Source organism: Takifugu rubripes, chromosome 13, assembly GCF_901000725.2.
Source record: "Takifugu rubripes chromosome 13, fTakRub1.2, whole genome shotgun sequence".
Taxonomy (NCBI): domain Eukaryota; kingdom Metazoa; phylum Chordata; class Actinopteri; order Tetraodontiformes; family Tetraodontidae; genus Takifugu; species Takifugu rubripes.
The window spans coordinates 10198176-10216541 of record NC_042297.1 but is presented as its reverse complement, the minus strand read 5'-3'; the positions used below and the strand labels follow the sequence as shown (position 1 = coordinate 10216541).

The following is an 18366-nucleotide window of genomic DNA, read 5'->3' as shown; positions in this document are numbered from 1 at the left end:
CATAGGTGAAAGCCATTGACCACTTAAGTAAAGCTCACTCACAACACATAAACAGGAAACAGACGCATTAACAAAACATGAGACACACAATTAAAAAATAAAATACAGAATGACAAAGTATCACATCAACTTTTACATACTACAAAATGTAAAATTTGGCATTGTTTTGTTTCCAGTTATGAGTGCTCAGGGACTACAAGCCAAGGACAAAACTGGTTCCAGCGATCCCTACGTCACGGTCCAGGTGGGAAAGACCAAACGGAGGACCAAAACCATTTTTGGCAACCTCAACCCGGTGTGGGATGAGAAATTCTACTTGTGAGTGCTTTCCATTCTTTTTCTTTTGCCTGCTTGTCCTAATCCTTAGTAAGATTACAATAATCTGTTCATGTATTTTTATCAGTAAAACAGCCCCTGACTCTTAATAGTTCAGGAAAGTTCTGGTGTGGAGCTGCACTGCAGAGGCGATCAAAGACGCCAGCTCAGCTAAAAGTGCAGCACAGTAACATCCATCATCATGTAGAGCACAGTGATCTAAAGCCTTAAATTCCTTTTGTGCTGTTGGGTTTTTATTAATATATTACCTCAGTTATTTCCTCAACTAACATAAAATGATATGGTGCTTTTTCCTGTGATTTCAGTCCCAAATCATTCTCCTCCACTGTTCTGTCATGACTCTACTCCTGGGAAACATCCTGTCACCACTTAGTCTAGGCTGCTAGCTAGCCTCAGTCAACCATGGCGTACCGCAAGGCTCTGTACTACTGAAACCAGTGACTCACAACTAGACATCAGCATGCATCAACAGACCTCTTAGTCGTATCACCTGAAATGTAGCTTCCAAAGGTTGGAGATTGCCTCCTGGATAGCAAAGGATGTTTCATTTCCCCATCCTTCGAACTCTACAAATCCATTGACATCCTTGATTTTACCCTCCCATATTCCATCTCCATGGCTGAAACCTTCATCCACAACCTCATAACCTCATGACATCCTCACCTGGACTACTGCAACAGAATTCTGACAGGGCTTTTCAGCAAAGCCCTTAACAGGCAGCCCAGGATTCTGCAACAAGAATTCTCAACTTCAGGCAACCCTGACAGCACATCACCCCAACCTTCATCCACCTCTTGTCAAATCCCAATTTCAATTAGATAACTTTATGTATTGGTTCAGAATATAAAACAACTGTCCCCACAGGAATGTAGATTATTAGAGCAGTTCCTTACAGTTGTATTGGCACATGGTCCCTGATGAGTGCAGCAGCAGCAGCAGACGGTGTTTTCCCCAGGAAGGGATTAGTTTAGAAAATATACTGCAAATACTATTTTTCACCCAAGACGTCATTAGAACAAAATGTAATCTGCCAGTTTTAATTCCAGAGCCTAACAGCCTGACCCCGTCTGAAGCGCTTTAGCCACCTCTGTTCTGTTCAGAAGAGTCATCATTGTAAAGCGTCTGATGATGCGAGGGATGAAAGATGTCCATAAAGCTTTTGCAAAGGAATAATCCTCACTGTGGATGCAGCATTCCTCTTGTCTGTGTTGGAATATTGGGGGGGAGATAGTGTGTCCATTTTTAATAGATACACACTCTGTAAATTCAGTCAAAGCAAGTTTTTGCAGATCCAACTGTCCCAGGCGAAGCTCCAGTTTGGTGTTAATGGAAGATGAAGGAAGGAGAAGTAACCTTTCAGACTGCGCTCTCGCTTAGCACTAATTTATTCATCTTACTCAGCCCGTAATCTATAAGTTGCATGTCTGAACCTTGTCTGAACTGTGTTCATGCCCCCGTTATACGTTGGTCTCTGCGCCCCACCTGACGACGCCTCCCTCCATTTGTTGAAGCCGTTGTTGACCCTGTTGGTGTGATTGGTTTGACCTGACGCGATCGTCTTCCGAATTACAGCGAATGTCACAACGCCACAGATCGAATCAAGGTGCGCGTGTGGGACGAGGACGATGACATCAAGTCGCGAGTGAAGCAGCACTTCAAGCGCGAGTCGGATGACTTCCTGGGCCAAACCATCATCGAGGTCCGTACGCTGAGCGGAGAAATGGATGTCTGGTACAATCTAGGTACGTCAATGTCGTGATCTTAACACGTTTTCATCATGGCTTTGATAGCGTTGACCTAATGTCAATGAATATTGAGTTTCTGTTATCAGGACGTAATACCTCTGTTCACGCCGTGGACAGGAGGCTCATTCAGGCTCATGCTGGTGTATGTTCTCTCCGTCCCTGCATGGACTTTCCCCAGCTTCCTCCCTGTCTCTGTTCTCTATGCTGATTGGAGACTAAATAGTGTGTGAGTGGATGGTGTGTGTGTCCTGTGATTGACTGGTGACCTGTCCAGGGTGTATTCCTGCCTCTCAGGAACTGCTTGGATAGACTCCAGCACAACCTGTGACCTTGATAGAGAACAAGTGATGGCTAACAGAAGATGGGGGGATAATACTAATGAAGGCTCCTTTAGTTAGATCAACAACAGTCTTATCATATGAATACATTTAAAAAAAATGAACTCTCAAATTCAGGTAACGGCTCATATCCAAAACGTCCATTGTAACAAAATGCAACTGCTAACATTAGTCAGAAGTATCTCAGAAGATCATCGTAAACCATTAGCATTTTTCAGTGGGAAGCTGGAGCTAGAGATGCTGATAGAAATTTTATGTGATTGACAAAACCTCAGGGCAGCTGCTTTTCATTGCCTCCTGTTGCTCTCGTGGGGCCACATTAACTCACCGGGAAGGTGTTTGGTAATTGGATTTATAGAGGCTCAGAGCTGCGCACCCAAGTGAACATTCGTACACACTGCTGTGTTTATGGCGCTTGTCTCATTGTCTGCTCAAAGATTTGTCATTTCTGGGATTTTTTACCAATTTGCAATTCTTTGATGAGGAGTCATGCAATATTCATATTTTCAGGCTCATTCCATCGATCGAGCAGTTCACAAGTAGCAGTAAATAAAACGGAATAATGGGGTATAGGAGACATTCCAAGCAGTTGCATTCACCTCTGTTTTGAGAAGGGTGTCTCCAAGGGTCTATCCAAGCAGTTCCTGAGAGGCAGGAATACACCCTGGACAGGTCACCAGTCAATCACAGGACACACACACCATCCACTCACACTCTCACACTCACACACTATTTAGTCTCCAATCAGCATAGAGAACAGAGACAGGGAGGAAGACCAGGACTGGAAGACCAGGACTGGAAGGCGTCTTATCTGGCATCTTCTCCATGTGCATGAGTGAGCGCTATGATGGGCTGATCCAGGGTGCGTTCCTGGCTCTCACCCGCTGACTGCTGGGATAGACGGGAACATTTTCTGTTCGGAATAAGTTGACTAATTGACCCAATTGTTCTTTTAGCAGGGTATTTAGCAGAGGAAGCTTGTGGAGATCCTTTTCACAGGACTTGGGCTGTCGTTTCTGCGCTGATGCTGCTGAAACATCACTAGATTCCCGCTACATACATGTTAAACCGCAGTCACAAAAGCTCCCGGATACGCGCAGCAATTATGACTCGGCCTTCTCTCGAGCTTAACGGAAGCAATTTGTGGTAACAGTCGCCCGCCAACCACTTTTGGTGCTCCGCTGCTTTAGAAATGTCAACAGTGGATGTTTAGAGAGGCCTTTTCTGCTGCCGTGGGCTTGTTCCTCTCCAGCTGCTCCTCTCCAAACCACTTGTGCTCCTCTTCAATATCGGCTTTTGCATCCATCACTTAAGTCAGTTTCACGTTGCTATGTTATTGTTTTTCACTTGAGAGTCCCTTAAGTGAGAGCGAGCAAGAGAGTATCATTCACTGTAGCTAGGACACATGAATTGTAGGTGAGGAAAGGGGCAACTTTTCAAAACAAAGTGCTCGAATCGTCCTGGTCACCAGTGTTTCGACAAAAAGGTGTATGAATATGCCTATGAAGGTGTGTGTGCGTGTGTGTGTGTGTGTGTGTGTGTGTGTGTGTGTGTGTGTACACGCATGTTCATGCACAATTATTGCACCCAGAGGATAGAATTATGTCATTCATTGAAAGTGCTCAAGTATCACAGGATATTTTCTTATCTCTTATTGATTGGAGGTCGTTTTCCCCGGTTTAGTATTTTAGTATATTTATCACAAAGATGCTAATGTGGATTAATTATGGTGTAGGTTTAATCATAGTTTTCATCTTACTAACCTGTCAGAATGTTTGTTTTTGTTGAAACTGTCATGAAATGAAATGGAAAAGAAAATCAAAGATGGATTCTGCTCCCATCTATGCAATTCAGCATCTTTAACAGGAATGCTTAAAAAGGTCAAGGAAGATCATATTCACATATAAACATGAGGATTAATATTATGATAAGTAGGGTTGGAACACAACATCAGTGCATAATTTTGCCAAAATGGCTCTAAAGCATTCCATCTCCTCTCTCTATTCAGCTTAATCTTAGCTAATTTAACCTTGAATTGTAAAGTTACAAAGCAGCAAACTAGCCAACGCAGCGCAGAACAATAAGATGCTGACCTACGTGTTTATGTGGAAAATAAACACGTAATTTATGATGCGGCTCAATTTTTAACCCTGGTCACAACAACATTTGCCCAGTGAACAACTGCATACGATACCATTCTGTTCGATCAATCTTTTTTCCCTGTAAATAAAATCCCGATGTCACTGCGGTGTGTCGGTTCATTGCTTGTTAGAAGGCTGGACTTGCAGGTGATGTTTTGGTGCAGAATCAGGAATATAAATCTAAGGAAAGATACCTGTCTTTCCATTTACTGACTTATAAATATAAAAATGAAAAAAATATAGTATTACATTTAGAGCTACTTGTGTGAGACCAAAATAAGAGGGATTATGAAGTACTTATAGCAGCAGGAATGATATAAGAAGTGTGCCTGTGTGAAGTGGACCTTGTAACTACCACTTTGAAGTTGATTTGAAGTCATGGCTGATTCGTTTTTGCTTGTGTTTCGCAGATAAACGGACTGACAAGTCTGCAGTATCTGGAGCCATCAGACTCAAGATTAGCGTGGAGATGAAAGGGGAGGAGAATGTGGTTCCACCTCATGGCCAGTATACCTGTTTACATGAGGTAAAACCATAAACTCATGCAGCTCCATCGCAAATTAAATCAGAATCTCTCTGATTTCTATTTGGTGGATCAAGATTGTACTGTATTTTAAAGGCTGTACCAGAATTTCTCAGTGATCAGCAGCTACAGCAGCTTAACAGACAGCGACGGTTGCGATAACGTGCACTGTTAACATGCACCGCATCACTCACCAGATCCATCACCAGAACCTGTCCTCTGTTATCTCTCGTGCCCCCTCTAGAACCTGTTCCACTGCCTGACCGAGGTGAAGAACAACGGAGTGGTGAAGATTCCTCGGGTGAAAGGGGACGAAGCGTGGAAGGTCTACTTTGATGACGTATCTCAGGAGATAGTGGATGAGTTCGCCATGAGATACGGAGTGGAGTCCATCTATCAGGCTATGACGTTAGTAGCACCCTGATCTATGGCCTTTTCCCTTGCCAATCTGTCACTGTCTCATTCAGCAAAGTGAAGGAGAGAAGGAGACAGGAAAGGAGAACAGAGAAGGGAAGCTGCAGTAAAGATGTCCCCCTCAGCAGAATCAGAGCTTTCAGGACTATTGAGCCTCTGTTTGATTGATGATTCACTGGTCTAGTGAAAAGACTCCAAACATGGCTTGGCCACATTGATCATGGATACTCATAAACAGTCTCATTTCCCTCTCTGTCGGTCTCTCTGATCCTCTGTGACCCAGTCCATCCATAAATGCCTCTGTCTTTGCTTCCTTAATTCTCACATACTCATTGAGAGACCCAGCAAGGTCAAACAGCTCTCCGTTGCAGCGTGCAACCAGAGCAGCTTCCATTCATTAGAATAATCCCAATATTCACCATAGGGTGTCAAAGCTACACATAAACAACAACACATAAACAAGCTCCCAATGCTGGCTGCAGTTGTGAGGAAAGCATTCAGTTTTGTAGGTTCTCTGACATTCTGGGAAAGGGAGATGCTTTTAAATTTCACATCCTGAAGATGGGGCTAAACACCATAAATCGGGTCCAATTTAATGTCAATAGCAGCTGAAATAACTTCCATTCCCTTGGTTTTGAACTCATGAGCATGGGTTCAAGAGCCGTTCTACGAAAGACTCCATGGGCATTGGTCACAGTTTGAGTTTGTAACCTGAATCTTACCTCCATGGTCTAAAATATAGAGCAGGAAGGAGCAATTTTCATAATGTTCTGTCACGTCTCTTTTCTTTTAAAATGCTAATTATTTAATCCAAGAGTGATGAGGTAATATGAATGTGCAGCATTGTTGTTTTATTCCAAATTTCTGCAGTGCTTCCTGTTTAAATGCACTTTTCTAGCTTTTTCTGTCGCTGATGACCTAATTAGCCGCTTTAGTAAATCAGAGGCTAATTACACACTGACTGTGTGGGCAAATTGAATGAAAGATACAGCACGCTTGCCAAAGCCACATCGCATGGGATAAATGGCCACTGAGAGTGTGCTGTAATTAAGAAGGAAAAAACAGTTGCAACATTACCCCCTTTAGCACTGCTATTAGCCTGCTGTATCCTTTCTTTTACGCCACAGTAGGTTATTCAGACACTACTTGTCCTACGGGGTCAACGGTTGCCTCTTAAGCTTCGTAAAGCAGTGCAAGAAAACCAACATGTCCCCCAAACGTGCTCCTGATGTTTGTTTTGTTGTTGCTAGTGTGGGGTTCCTAGATGTTCAGCGTGACAGGGTATTTCAGCATAAGAGGGATTACTGGCTAATATAAGTGCAGGAAAGTGAAGGAGTAGGTGATTATTTCTGGCGCGCATGGGTCGAGTTTAAGGCTCCGGGCAAGAACCTTGCTCAAATTCCGATGCTTTTCATATCAGCGCTTATTATGCTTCATCAGGAATTAATGAAAGGGCCTCTTTCTGTTTTCTCATCATAGAACCTTGACTCCTAGTCCTCCGGAGGTGATAGCTGCATAAATCACAGCAGCTGCAGCCCCCCCATTAGCTTCTCTCCAGCTCACTCTATTCCCGCCCTTCCTTCCTCCAAACCTCATTCTTCTCATCATATCCCCTCTCAACACTCTCAGTTATCTGAGACTGTAAAGCGATGCATGTGTGTGTAGTGCGTCTCCTCTGCTGGTACAAACCCAAGGCATGGAAACCCTAGAACAAGCGTCTTCCTCTTGAAAAATGGCTCAAAAGAGGCAGCTCTAAAAGCGCCATGGGAATTCGGCGGATGCCATCATCTCTCTCACTCAACATCACTCTCTTTGCTCGCGTAACCCTCGAGTGCTCCGGTGTAATTTGTAAGCTGAAAGCAGAGTAATTAAATAGGCCTCCCGATGAGAACATGCTGGTGTTTCTATTTGTGACTCGTCAAGATGGCACCTATGAATCTGTAATCGCTTTTCCTCTTAACTCTGCACCTCTTTACTCACCGGGATTTATGAATAGTTACAGTCAGGGCCAAAATAGAGACAATCAGTAAATTAAAAAAACAACAACATTAAAATATTGATTTTTAGATCATATTTTTTAAATTTTCTTCCCTCTAGGAGATTTTTGCTACTAGCCAAAGATCCAGATGTTTGTTTACTGAAAGTTAAAACATCCGTTTGCATGTAATTATGTCTGCTGCACAGGGCGAGCATTCAGGTTTCTTAACATCTTTTTTGCATGTATTTGTGGAATATTAGTCTCGGTGCTGTTCGGGAGATGCCTTGCTGGTGCTTTTTGAATGCGAGCACCATTGATTTGGAGTCGGATGCCTTTTACACCACCTGTGGAGCAGCAGTGTGAAGTATTAAGCTGCTCGTATGCTTTTCACTCAGAGGTCCCGTCTCAAACGAGGCCTCTCAGGCTGCAGCTCTTAATTACCGCTGGGCAGCTCAGTCGGCTGTGAGGAGAGAGCCGGGAAAAAAGAGCACACAGTTGGTTAAACAGAAGACGCGGAGTTGGACCCCCGTCCCCCCCCGGGGACAGATGTGCGTGTGGTGTTTTATTTATTTTTTGCATGCTGCAGACTCTTATATGTGGCTTCGCCTCCGTGGGAAGAACTTAAATTGGCAAGCGCACATTCCGAGCGTGAGCCGGTCTCTGCGGAGCCTCCGCTCGGCAGCCTTTTGACTTTGACATTTGCGGTGATTGAAGATTCCGTTTGAAAACATGAACTGCGCGGTAAACTATTCACACACTTCCTCTGCCCCCACAAGCAAGTGTTTGGAACAATAAATTTGTTCAGAGGACTGAAAGTGAGAACACAGCACTGCAGTGCGTCAGCTCACGTTGTCTCTTTCTTTAATGTTTCCATAGTAAAGATCACCCGAGGACGCCGGACCGAATCACTCCATCATTTTAGGAAGCAATGTGGTGAACTGTTGCAGCTAATGTGGGCCTTTTTTCGCCTCTCTGTAGGCATTTCTCCTGTCTGTCTGCTAAATACATGTGTCCTGGCGTGCCAGCCGTGATGAGCAACCTGCTGGCCAACATCAACGCTTACTTCGCACACACCACCACGACTACCACAACCACGGCGTCCGCCTCTGACCGATTCGCTGCGTCTAACTTTGGGGTAAGAGCTGTCTCGCCTCTGCACGGAAAGAGAAAGCCATTCCTATAGAACAGCAAATCCTAAAACAAAATAAATGGGACATCCTTGATTCCTCCCTAACTCTGTCTGTGAGTGCTCGCAAGCATCCCGAAGCTCGGTCCTTTATTTCGGACTGAACTTTTAATGAGCTAATGTTGTGAGACTTAAAATGGTGTCGACAGTAAGCCAAGTCCAGTCACAAACAGTCCGCTTCTTCTTTTCCGGGTAGTGAAAGTGAAACAAATGAGCGCGAGGAGGCTCCTCTTCTTAATTTGCCTGATGCGGTTCTATCAATGATCTGGACTGAAACAGTCTTCTCTTCCTTGCAGAGGGAGAAGTTCGTGAAACTGCTCGATCAGCTGCACAACTCGCTGAGGATTGACCTCTCCAAATATCGGGTAGGTCTGATGCACGTTTATGTTGTTATTGCACTTCTTCGGCATCGGTAAGCCACTGTGGACACTGGAGTGGACTGTGTTTTTGTCCCAGTCTTTTTCCAGTAAGCTGGCTGCCACCTGATTGGGTCTGTTTAGGTTTCCAGGTTGATTCAACAGTATGTTTGATGTCTGATGTTTCACAGCCAAATGTGGGTATTTGACGGGTTCTCTGGGTTCACAGGGACTTTTTCCAGATGCTGTTTCATCACACATGATGCATACATTTATTTTTTTTCTAAGATGTTAAGAGATTTTTGCTCAATATCTGGAGTTTGGGGATTCAAATGTCATTTCTGATTCGACTAAGCGATGGTATTTGTGGTCCTCGGATGAGGGTGGGGAGAACATAACTTTGAATTCTCAGAGCTTGGATTAAAAAAAGAAAGAAAATCTTTTGAAGTGTGTTGAATATGAATGATGTTGAAATAGCCAGTGATGAAGGTGGGTGCATAAATATTCATCTGTGGTTTGAAGAGGTCCATCAGAAGAAATTGGAGACCTCATATATTCCAATAGGCCGTGAGTGACCCACGTTCTCTTTGCAGCAGAGGTTAATGAGTATGAAGCATATATAAAATATCCCTAATTGTGTGAATTTGTACTGATTTTTGGCTGCAGGATCACTTTTACATTTATATGCAAAACTGACCGCATGTTCTCATCCAGGCTGATTTTAAAGTGTCCGAACCTGCGACATTTTAGCAGGATTCTGGGGGATTTAAATGGAGTTTTCTAGTGTATACCCACATGAACTGGGGATGCAAACTGTAATTACCTAATCTGACAACACTTTAGTGTAGGGAACACATCATTAACTACCGTGCAGAATGATGTCACAACAAGTGCTTTGTAGTGAATAATGAAGTATCATTATACTGTTAATAACCAGGTACTTAATAGTGAATAAATGTACCCTAAAGTGTTTTGAGATCATAGTTCATGTACAGCAAATGTGACTTAATGGTGTAATAAATAGAGAATATGGTGGAATAAGGTATAATATACCTGTTATTAAGCAGGTAGGTAGGTTGCTTAAAAAAATAAGTTATTTACTGCTCTTACATCTTTTAACTCAAGGTGCTAAAGCTGATATATTCAAATCTAATGAAACCATGACAAGGAATGGCGAAAACAAGCTGTGTGTTGTAGCAGGGTTCCTTAGTTCCCCCCATGGAGCATCTTTTAGTTTTACCAATAACAGTCTGGACTTCTCTGCTGTGAGAAGTTTGATGAGGCTTCTGCTACACCCGGTATGCATTTTCCATTAAAGCATTTCTGGACGGCCTGAAAATGTGACACAAGGCTGCCGGCAAACACACAAACAGCATAGAAAGGTCATGATCAACACCTGGGGGGATGACTGACTGTTGACTGTTGATATTTTGGGATGGAGTCCAGAATGCATTGCTTCCCTCACTGGATGGCGTAACCATGCCCAACCTTCAAAAACAGGCTGCTCAAGACTCAAGACATAACTACTGTATATAATATATAGCCCCATATATGTGCATACATGATGGTAATAGGGTTTTATCTCCTCCCAAGTCACTTTCAGGAAGTCACCAGGTCTTCTTCCAGCAACCATCAGTTTTTACTGCTGTCCCTGTGTCCCGTGTGCTGTCGAACTATTTCAGTTCTCCCTGGCCTGCATGTTTTATATCCAAGACAGGTAAAAATTACCAATCACCCAGTCCATCAATCTGAAGCTGATAGGTAAAATAAAAGAACTGAAAAGGGAATGCATCACTAATGGATTAAAATCTGCCAGTCACAGGACTCAAAGGGCATTGCTGCACACACACACTCATACACACTTACACACACACGCATACACACACACACACACACACACACACACACACACACGTGCACATGGGCAAGATAAGCTTCCAGAGCAATCCCTTGAAAGCTAATCCTGCTCAACACACATCACTAGTGAACACATTTGCTTGGCCTTGAACATACACTTACAGGCACACGCACACACACACACACACACACACACACAAACAGACCTATTACTAAAAAATCACCCATATGGTATGCATCCTCACTCAGATGTACTCAAGGACCCGCCACCCCCCCACCATCCCACACACACACATGATTCACACCCTGCTGGTGGCAGGACACAGTGACCTGTCACTGCGCAATGTCCCACTCACCTTTGAGCACTACAAAAAAGGCAGAGTGTTGATGCTTTAGCTCCTCATTCTTCAGTGTGGCTGAGTGTGTGGTGCTACATGTGGTTGCTGAGACACAGCCTGATGACAGTGGACACACACACACACGCACCAATAAGCAGGAGAGAATGAGAGAGGGACAGCAAGTAAATGTACCAAGAGTGGGGGAGACGGTGGCGGCTCGAGTGAGCCGTAATGAAAAACAAGGTGAGTTAATGTGAACCAGAGGTGGGCGAAACAAGCTGAGACAGCAGGGTGGATGAGATGTGGCTCGGACCCCAAGAGAGACAGAAATGCATTTGGAAAGCAGAAGGATGAAGAATGCAAGGAGGCACCCTGGGTGGAGAACAGAGAGGGTGGACCTGAGCAGATATTTTCAGATGGTGCGACTGTGCTGCCATCACACACTCACTGAGAGCGGAATAGAACATTGGCCTTACCTGCCAATGCTGCCCTGCTGCTCTCCTGTCACGATCAACCACAGAACACTGCCCCCCCCCCCCCCCCCCCCCCCCCCCCATTTCTCTCTCCCTCTCTCTTACACACAAACCCACACACTCATATTTCTTTCTGTCTCCCATTCCGAAGGCTCCCACTGAGGTGATCTGACACTGAGGCTTCAAATCATTCCACTCCACCTGATCATTACATGGATTTTCATCATAATGATATCCCGCGCAGCCGCTCACTTCACCTTATTTTTTTATTTCTTTTTACTATCAAATCAGAATGTGAATGAGAGAGAGAGAGAAGCTGCCACTCCACGGTTTGCCTCGTACGTGTTTCCTCCTTTTAAGCTGTTTTTCAGCAGCCCTGATGAATGGTGACGCATCAATATGTCCCAGCTGGGATTTGCAGGTTTCTCTGGGCGACACATAAAACTCTGCTACGGCGGATTTGGTCTATTTGTTGGGTCGGGACAGCTTGATGTAAAGTGCCGGTTGTTTATTTGCCGCCCACGGGAGATTTAGGTTGTTTTCTTATTCTCCTGTTGCTTTCATCTGTGTTTTATTTCCCGCTTCTTTGCCACCGCGCTCCGAGGTGTTCATGGGGGTAAACACATCTCATTAACAACGCTTTAAAACGTACTTCAGGAAAGCGTCTGTTTTATACTTAAACACGTTCAGGGCAATTATACATCACTGTCTGCTACAGACACATCTCAGCGTCGGATTAAAAATTGCATTATCCAACCTGGAAAATGTGTGATTGAATATGTTGTGGATACAGCTGTCTTAAGAGTAAAAGTGATGGGAATCATCTGAAGCACAAACCGGAAAGGTTGAGAAATTGAAAATAAAAAAACGATTTGTGAACATCCAAACCTGCCGGTCTAGAGTACAGCCAGTACAGTGTCAGCTGCCAGCTCTAGTAGACATCAGTGCCTGGATGCTTTGTATCCCCTTTTCCACATGATTACCTGCACAACCACTTTTTTGAGCTCTGCATTTTCTCACTTTACTTCACCGGCTCCACTTCAGTCACATTTTGAACTTATAAATCCAGTTATAACGTCTTTTAAATTTGTTCCTCGAACTTTTCGTGTGAAAGCGGGGAAGCCTTTCTGCATTTGTCCCTGAACCAACATCGAGGCGAACAAAGACGAAGAGCCAAAAGCTCATGAGCATCACTCTCTTCTTGTCTCATGCCATGATGGACTTTCTGCCATCTTTGAAGGCGCGACTGATGTTGTCGCAGCCTTTGTCTGAGTGATGGATGCCTTGCTGGGCTATTATTATGCTTCCAAGCACAAAAGTCTCTTCTTTCGCCTTTCTGCCGATCAGATTGGAGATTCTGATGGCTGGCGCTCTGCATCCAGACGGAGTGGCAGGAACATTTTCAGCTTGGTTCATCCTTGATTTGCGGGTGTCAAGCAAAGTTGACTGAATTTCTGTGAATCATTGCTGGGATCAGCCCGCAGTAGCTCGCTCACATTCACCCGTGACCTTCACGACAATTCCAGAGAGCAACGATGACCAACTGACTGTACTTGATACCAATCAATGCAATCAGCCAGACTCCCCCCAGATAACAGAATCAGTTCATTAACAAGAAGCCTTCGCTGTGATGAGGTTGGAATGAGTCATTCTCATAGCTACTCTAAATAGGCTCCAACTTCTTCTATTACTAACATGGAAAACTGCAGACCTGAAAGTGTATTTTTCTGTTTAGAGTTTAACCTTTTTATTGGTGGGCTTTGCCTTCCTAGATAAAGGTCTTATTGCTTTGAATAGAAAATATAAGAAAGCTGAGATTACTTTGACATTACTTCAGCGGCACGGGAACCTCTTGCGGATTAGCTGTCTTTACGGTTCACACTTTTTGGCACCAGAAAAACACAAAGAAAGTGCGGTTTCAGTTTAGTGTCACATCCTCGACATCAAACAAATCAAACAGATAAAACACAGTTTGAGGTGCCTCTGGATCCACTGTGGCTCAGCAACCTCAGAAATGAGCTCAGATGCAGCAATTCAAGGCTGCAGCTCTTGGCAACGAGGTCCTTCTTTTCCCACGCGGTGATGGTTCCCGAAGGCTACGTATATGTGAGTTCCTTGGGAGAAAAATGACATGGCCGCAGAGGAATTGAGCTTCGTATGACTAACAGCGCCGTGTCGGCCTCCGACGTGTCAGGCTTGTTTGCCCAGAAGCTGTTTTGTGTCCGTTTGACAAAGACTAAACTCTCACCTCTAAATTTGAATAAATCTCAGATTGAGAGAAGTGTACTGCAGTTTAAGCTGTCTGACTGGGGTCAACAGGCCAATTGCTTTTGTGTGTTTTTTTTTTATTCCTCAGCTTCTGATTACAGGCTGGAAGATTTTGCTGTATTAAATAAATCTCTGCTCTGCTTTCATTGACAGCAGCAGAGAAATTTGAAAAGCACACATCTGTGAGAGTGGTGAGAAAGAGGATAACGTATGAGCCAGCGGCGCCTTTTCTCAGGGCTGTCAGGGCTTTATGCGCTCCCCCGTCACGCCACTCTGCACTTCCCGATGACTTCATGGCTCCTAAATAGAGGGTTTTCATCAACTGAGACCTCCCTTGTCTAAATGATTAGACAGTTGGTCATTTATTTATGATTGCTGGGTGTTGCTTTGTAATCAATTTCAATGTTCTGGAAAAGACGGTGTGATGTGAGATGTGTTTTTAGATCTATGACTATGGATTTTAAAATATGGCCTTTATGCCGAGTTTTTCAATGATAGTAATTCTCTCTCTCTTTTCTCTTAGGATAATTTCCCCGCAGGTAATCCAGAACGTCTCCAAGATCTCAAGTCCACTGTTGACCTGCTGACCAGCATTGCTTTCTTCAGAATGAAGGTGTGTGTGCCAGTCTATGTAATTGCTAAACATTGATTACGAATTGCTCAATCTGGTCACAAAATGAGGACATTCTTTTAAAATGGGGCCATTTTGGCTGGTCCCCATAAATTCAAAGGGCTGAGGCTTAAGAAATGGTTTTAAGGTGCTATGGTTAAGGCTGGGTAATGGATAATTTCAATGGAAATTCAGACAAAGATAGAATATGAAGGCGTGTGTGGGTGTGTGCGTGGCTGTGTGTCCCTTAAAACTAATTATGGAGCATCACACAAGTGGCATGTCATATAGAAGCATGACAATGGCAGTGCTGGCCTGTCTCCTTCCCTGTTGATACAAAATCCACCAGTGATTGATTTTTCATCAAGAACATTTAGGTGAAATCAATTCACACTCTTGATCCTTCCAATGAACCTCACTTGCTGATGCAAGAGGCTGTTTAGGCAACACACACCTGCCTGCTGCAGGAAACCTTTATTACTCAAACACACTTGTAGGCTCGTCTCGTTTCCTCTCCCTCGTCCCCTCTACCAACGTGGAGCGCCTTGAATCGCTTGCTGCTGTATGAAAAGCTCCATTCAAGCTCTCTTTTGGCGGGAGTGGGGGTGTAGCATGGAGGCATTGAGGCATAGCTAAGATGGCAGCTGTGAGCGAAGGAATGAAAACTGTCACTTTATGTTATCAAAGCTTTCAATCCGTTCCGTGCCCATGCGGGGCTTTGCTTTGTGCACGCCGCTGCTCACATACAGGAGCTGCAGACGCACCACACTGGCTGCAGCACGTGCAAGTCTGTGCACCTGTGAGTTGCTAGTATGCGAAACAGATGCATGGAGGTAATCTGATCTGGGGTAAATATTTAAGATCAAATCAGCACATTAGCCTTAATGTGATGGATGATCATATACAGAAACACATTTAAGACATTAAATAATTGATTCAAATGCTTTGAAATTAAGGAACCTGCTGTAAGAGAGTCATTTATTATGTTGACAGTGGCATATTTGTGTGCGCCCAGGTCCAAGAGCTCCAGAGTCCACCAAAGGCCAGCATGGTAGTGAAGGACTGCGTCAAAGCGTGCAGCGACTCCACGTACAAATACATCTTTGACAACTGCCACGAGCTGTACAACCAACTCCTCGACCAGGTGAGTGGCCTTCACGTGCGTCTGGTCACCAGCGCTGTAGCCAAGGTCATCAGATGCCCATATGGTGAAAAGATCTGTCTTTAATTGGGTTCACTTAGAGCAGCTCCTGAGGCTTATTTGGCAAATTGAAGTACATAGTTCAGCCAAACAGAAGCTGAAGGTAAAAAGGTTACTTCCTTGTAATTTGTAAATGCCCTTTTTTCCAGATAAGAATAATTCTGCAATAAAATCCAGATATTTAAATAAAAATCCACCTTGTTCTCCCACTCAGTCTTGATGATTATGCTGTGAATGAACAGCAGATATGCTTGGTTTTATGATGCTTCTCCTCCACCTCCCTTCTAAAACACCTGCTGGGGATGTTTCCATGCATTCCCACATCGAAGGATAATGCATTTCCGTATTCAAAATGTCACCGCCGAGTTTATCGCTCATGTCGTGGCACCCGTGCATCAAAAAAAACAAAACACGCCACCTGTTGCTCTGTGCCTGCGGCGAAGTTGTTCCATCGTAAAATGCGGTTGTAAAAAACGTGCTTTTTGTCTGCTTTTTTGAGTGCAAATTGTCGGCCACTTTTTCTGTCGCCATGGTTTCCTATAGAAACCAAAGCCTGAATGGAGCCGAGTGATATCGTGCACAATTTAAAGACATGGGGCTGTTAAATGGGGGGTAAAAATATCCTATTTATATCAGGCAAACAGGAAAAAAGTGTCCTGCAAATCGCTGAGGCGGAGGCACCGCTCACTCATGCAATAACACGCAACACATCTGTTACTCAACAAATATCCGACACCAAATCACACAAAAGACACACAGCCATTCAACTGAAATGATCTGACCTACCGTTTGTGATGCATAAAAACAGCAGTGGTTTAAAGAAAATGGCTGCCGGCGCCGTCTCTGTCATCTCTTCCTTTTATCAGGGATCACCTTCAGCCTGTCACAAACCTGACCTTGCACGTACCCTTAAGCTTAATGCACTTTGTGTTGACGTGCAACAGTACCAGGAAAAGTCTTAAGTCAATGCAGCATCGCCTGAAATCAATAGTGACTGACAGCTGTGCGACAGTGGCGTCATTTTAAAGGTTCCATGTACCACGGAATCAGGAGTTCACAGGAGAGCAATGACATCATTTTGAGTTAGAGCTGCTCATTCAAAAATCCACACTTCTATTTCCCCCTGCTTTCTTCTGTAGCGCAATTATTTAACGTTTCCCTTCTGAGAACGGCCCTCACGTGAAGACTACTGGTGTGGCCCACAACAAGATGAATAACGTGCTTCCCTTGTTCCAACGGCGTGCAGGATTGTAAGTGATTACCGAATCAGAGAGATAGATCCAGTCAGTAATTACAACTTCATCTAAGGCAGACAGACTCTCCGTCAAGTTAGTCCTCGCTGCCGTGGAGGAAACCTTCAACTACTACCAGGAACAATGATGTTGCCATTGTCAGCTTTGACTCAGCAGATAAAATACGCTCGCTCCAATTCCTGGTTGACAGTGACGGAGCGAGACGCTGTGGCTGGCGAGGCAGTGAAACACCCAAGCCGTGACGGCGCGCCTTTTTTAATATAGCAAAAAGCTCTCTGCTTTTATCAAATGGTAGGTTTCCCGGAATCCTGGATTACCGCTTCCATAATTCTAGGTGGACAAGTGTAGGAGAATGTCCACCAGACCAAAGATAAAAGCACTTTTGAAGGGTACAGTTGCAGGAGGAAATGGTCCAACATGTACAGTCAAAAGCACACACACGTGGCATTGCATAATTCAAATATGAATTAATCAGTACCTTCTGATTTTTGAAGTGGGTCAAAGATGCTGTGCGAACGAGCTGCAGAGGAGCTATGGAAGGCCACCGCGCTTGTTTCTCTGCACACAGTTCAAATAAAATCAATCACTTTTGCATCTGCGCCTCTGCCTCGATGCCCAACGATCGATTTAAACCCCGTTTGAAGGATCCTCTTCCCAGACTTGAGACTTAGCTCCCCCTTATGTACAGTACGTTTACATCTGCTCAATGCCTTTTTTTTCCAAGAGCACTGAATTCCGTGCGACAGCATCGGTTCCGGTGGCGGAGAGTTCCCCTGGGAGTTGGATCGCGTTGTCGGAGAAACTTTTCCCATCACACACTGTAATTTATGTCACATTGTGCAAATTGATGAGCAGCCGCTTATATGCTAATGCTGATTTCTCCCACGCAGGGACCCAAAGTACCAACCAATAAACATAAACTACTAGGTTCTCTCGGAGGAACGGAAGGCTGTTATGAATATTTCTGCTCGTGCCCCCTCCCCACCGCCCCTGTCACACCCCTCTGTGAACTGAAAGTGCTCTGAATTTACCGCACTCCCCTTCTGACACAGCTGAGAGTAACACCCAGGGGAGCGTTGTTGACAGTAAAAAGACTTACAAACTTATTTACTAAAGTGTTTTTTAACGACTGAAAGGGAACACAGATGAAGAATGGGAGGATGCTCATTGTTGCAGGATCCATGCTAAATTCAGCAGGGACACAACCTTAGCACCCCCCCCCACACCCCCCCCCCCCCCCCCCCACACCCCCACCCCACACCACACACACAGATATGATTTACACAGATTTTCATGGTTGACTCAACTGCTGTGGATTTATTTATTTCTTTATTCCACCAAATAGCAGA

At 44.3% G+C, this 18366-nt stretch overlaps 1 protein-coding gene across 3 annotated transcripts in view; it reads left to right on the top strand.

Moving 5' to 3' along the window:
• The window catches only part of LOC101078171 (protein unc-13 homolog C), a 75275-nt gene that overhangs the window by 27414 nt on the left and 29495 nt on the right, over positions 1-18366 (top strand). For all 3 annotated transcript variants that reach the window (XM_029846278.1, XM_029846277.1, XM_029846279.1), the window contains 8 exons: positions 177-318; positions 1909-2078; positions 4971-5086; positions 5328-5491; positions 8454-8610; positions 8958-9026; positions 14477-14566; positions 15579-15707. In XM_029846278.1, coding sequence (XP_029702138.1) covers positions 177-318; positions 1909-2078; positions 4971-5086; positions 5328-5491; positions 8454-8610; positions 8958-9026; positions 14477-14566; positions 15579-15707 — 1037 coding nt within the window. The remainder of the gene's footprint in view (positions 1-176; positions 319-1908; positions 2079-4970; positions 5087-5327; positions 5492-8453; positions 8611-8957; positions 9027-14476; positions 14567-15578; positions 15708-18366) is intronic.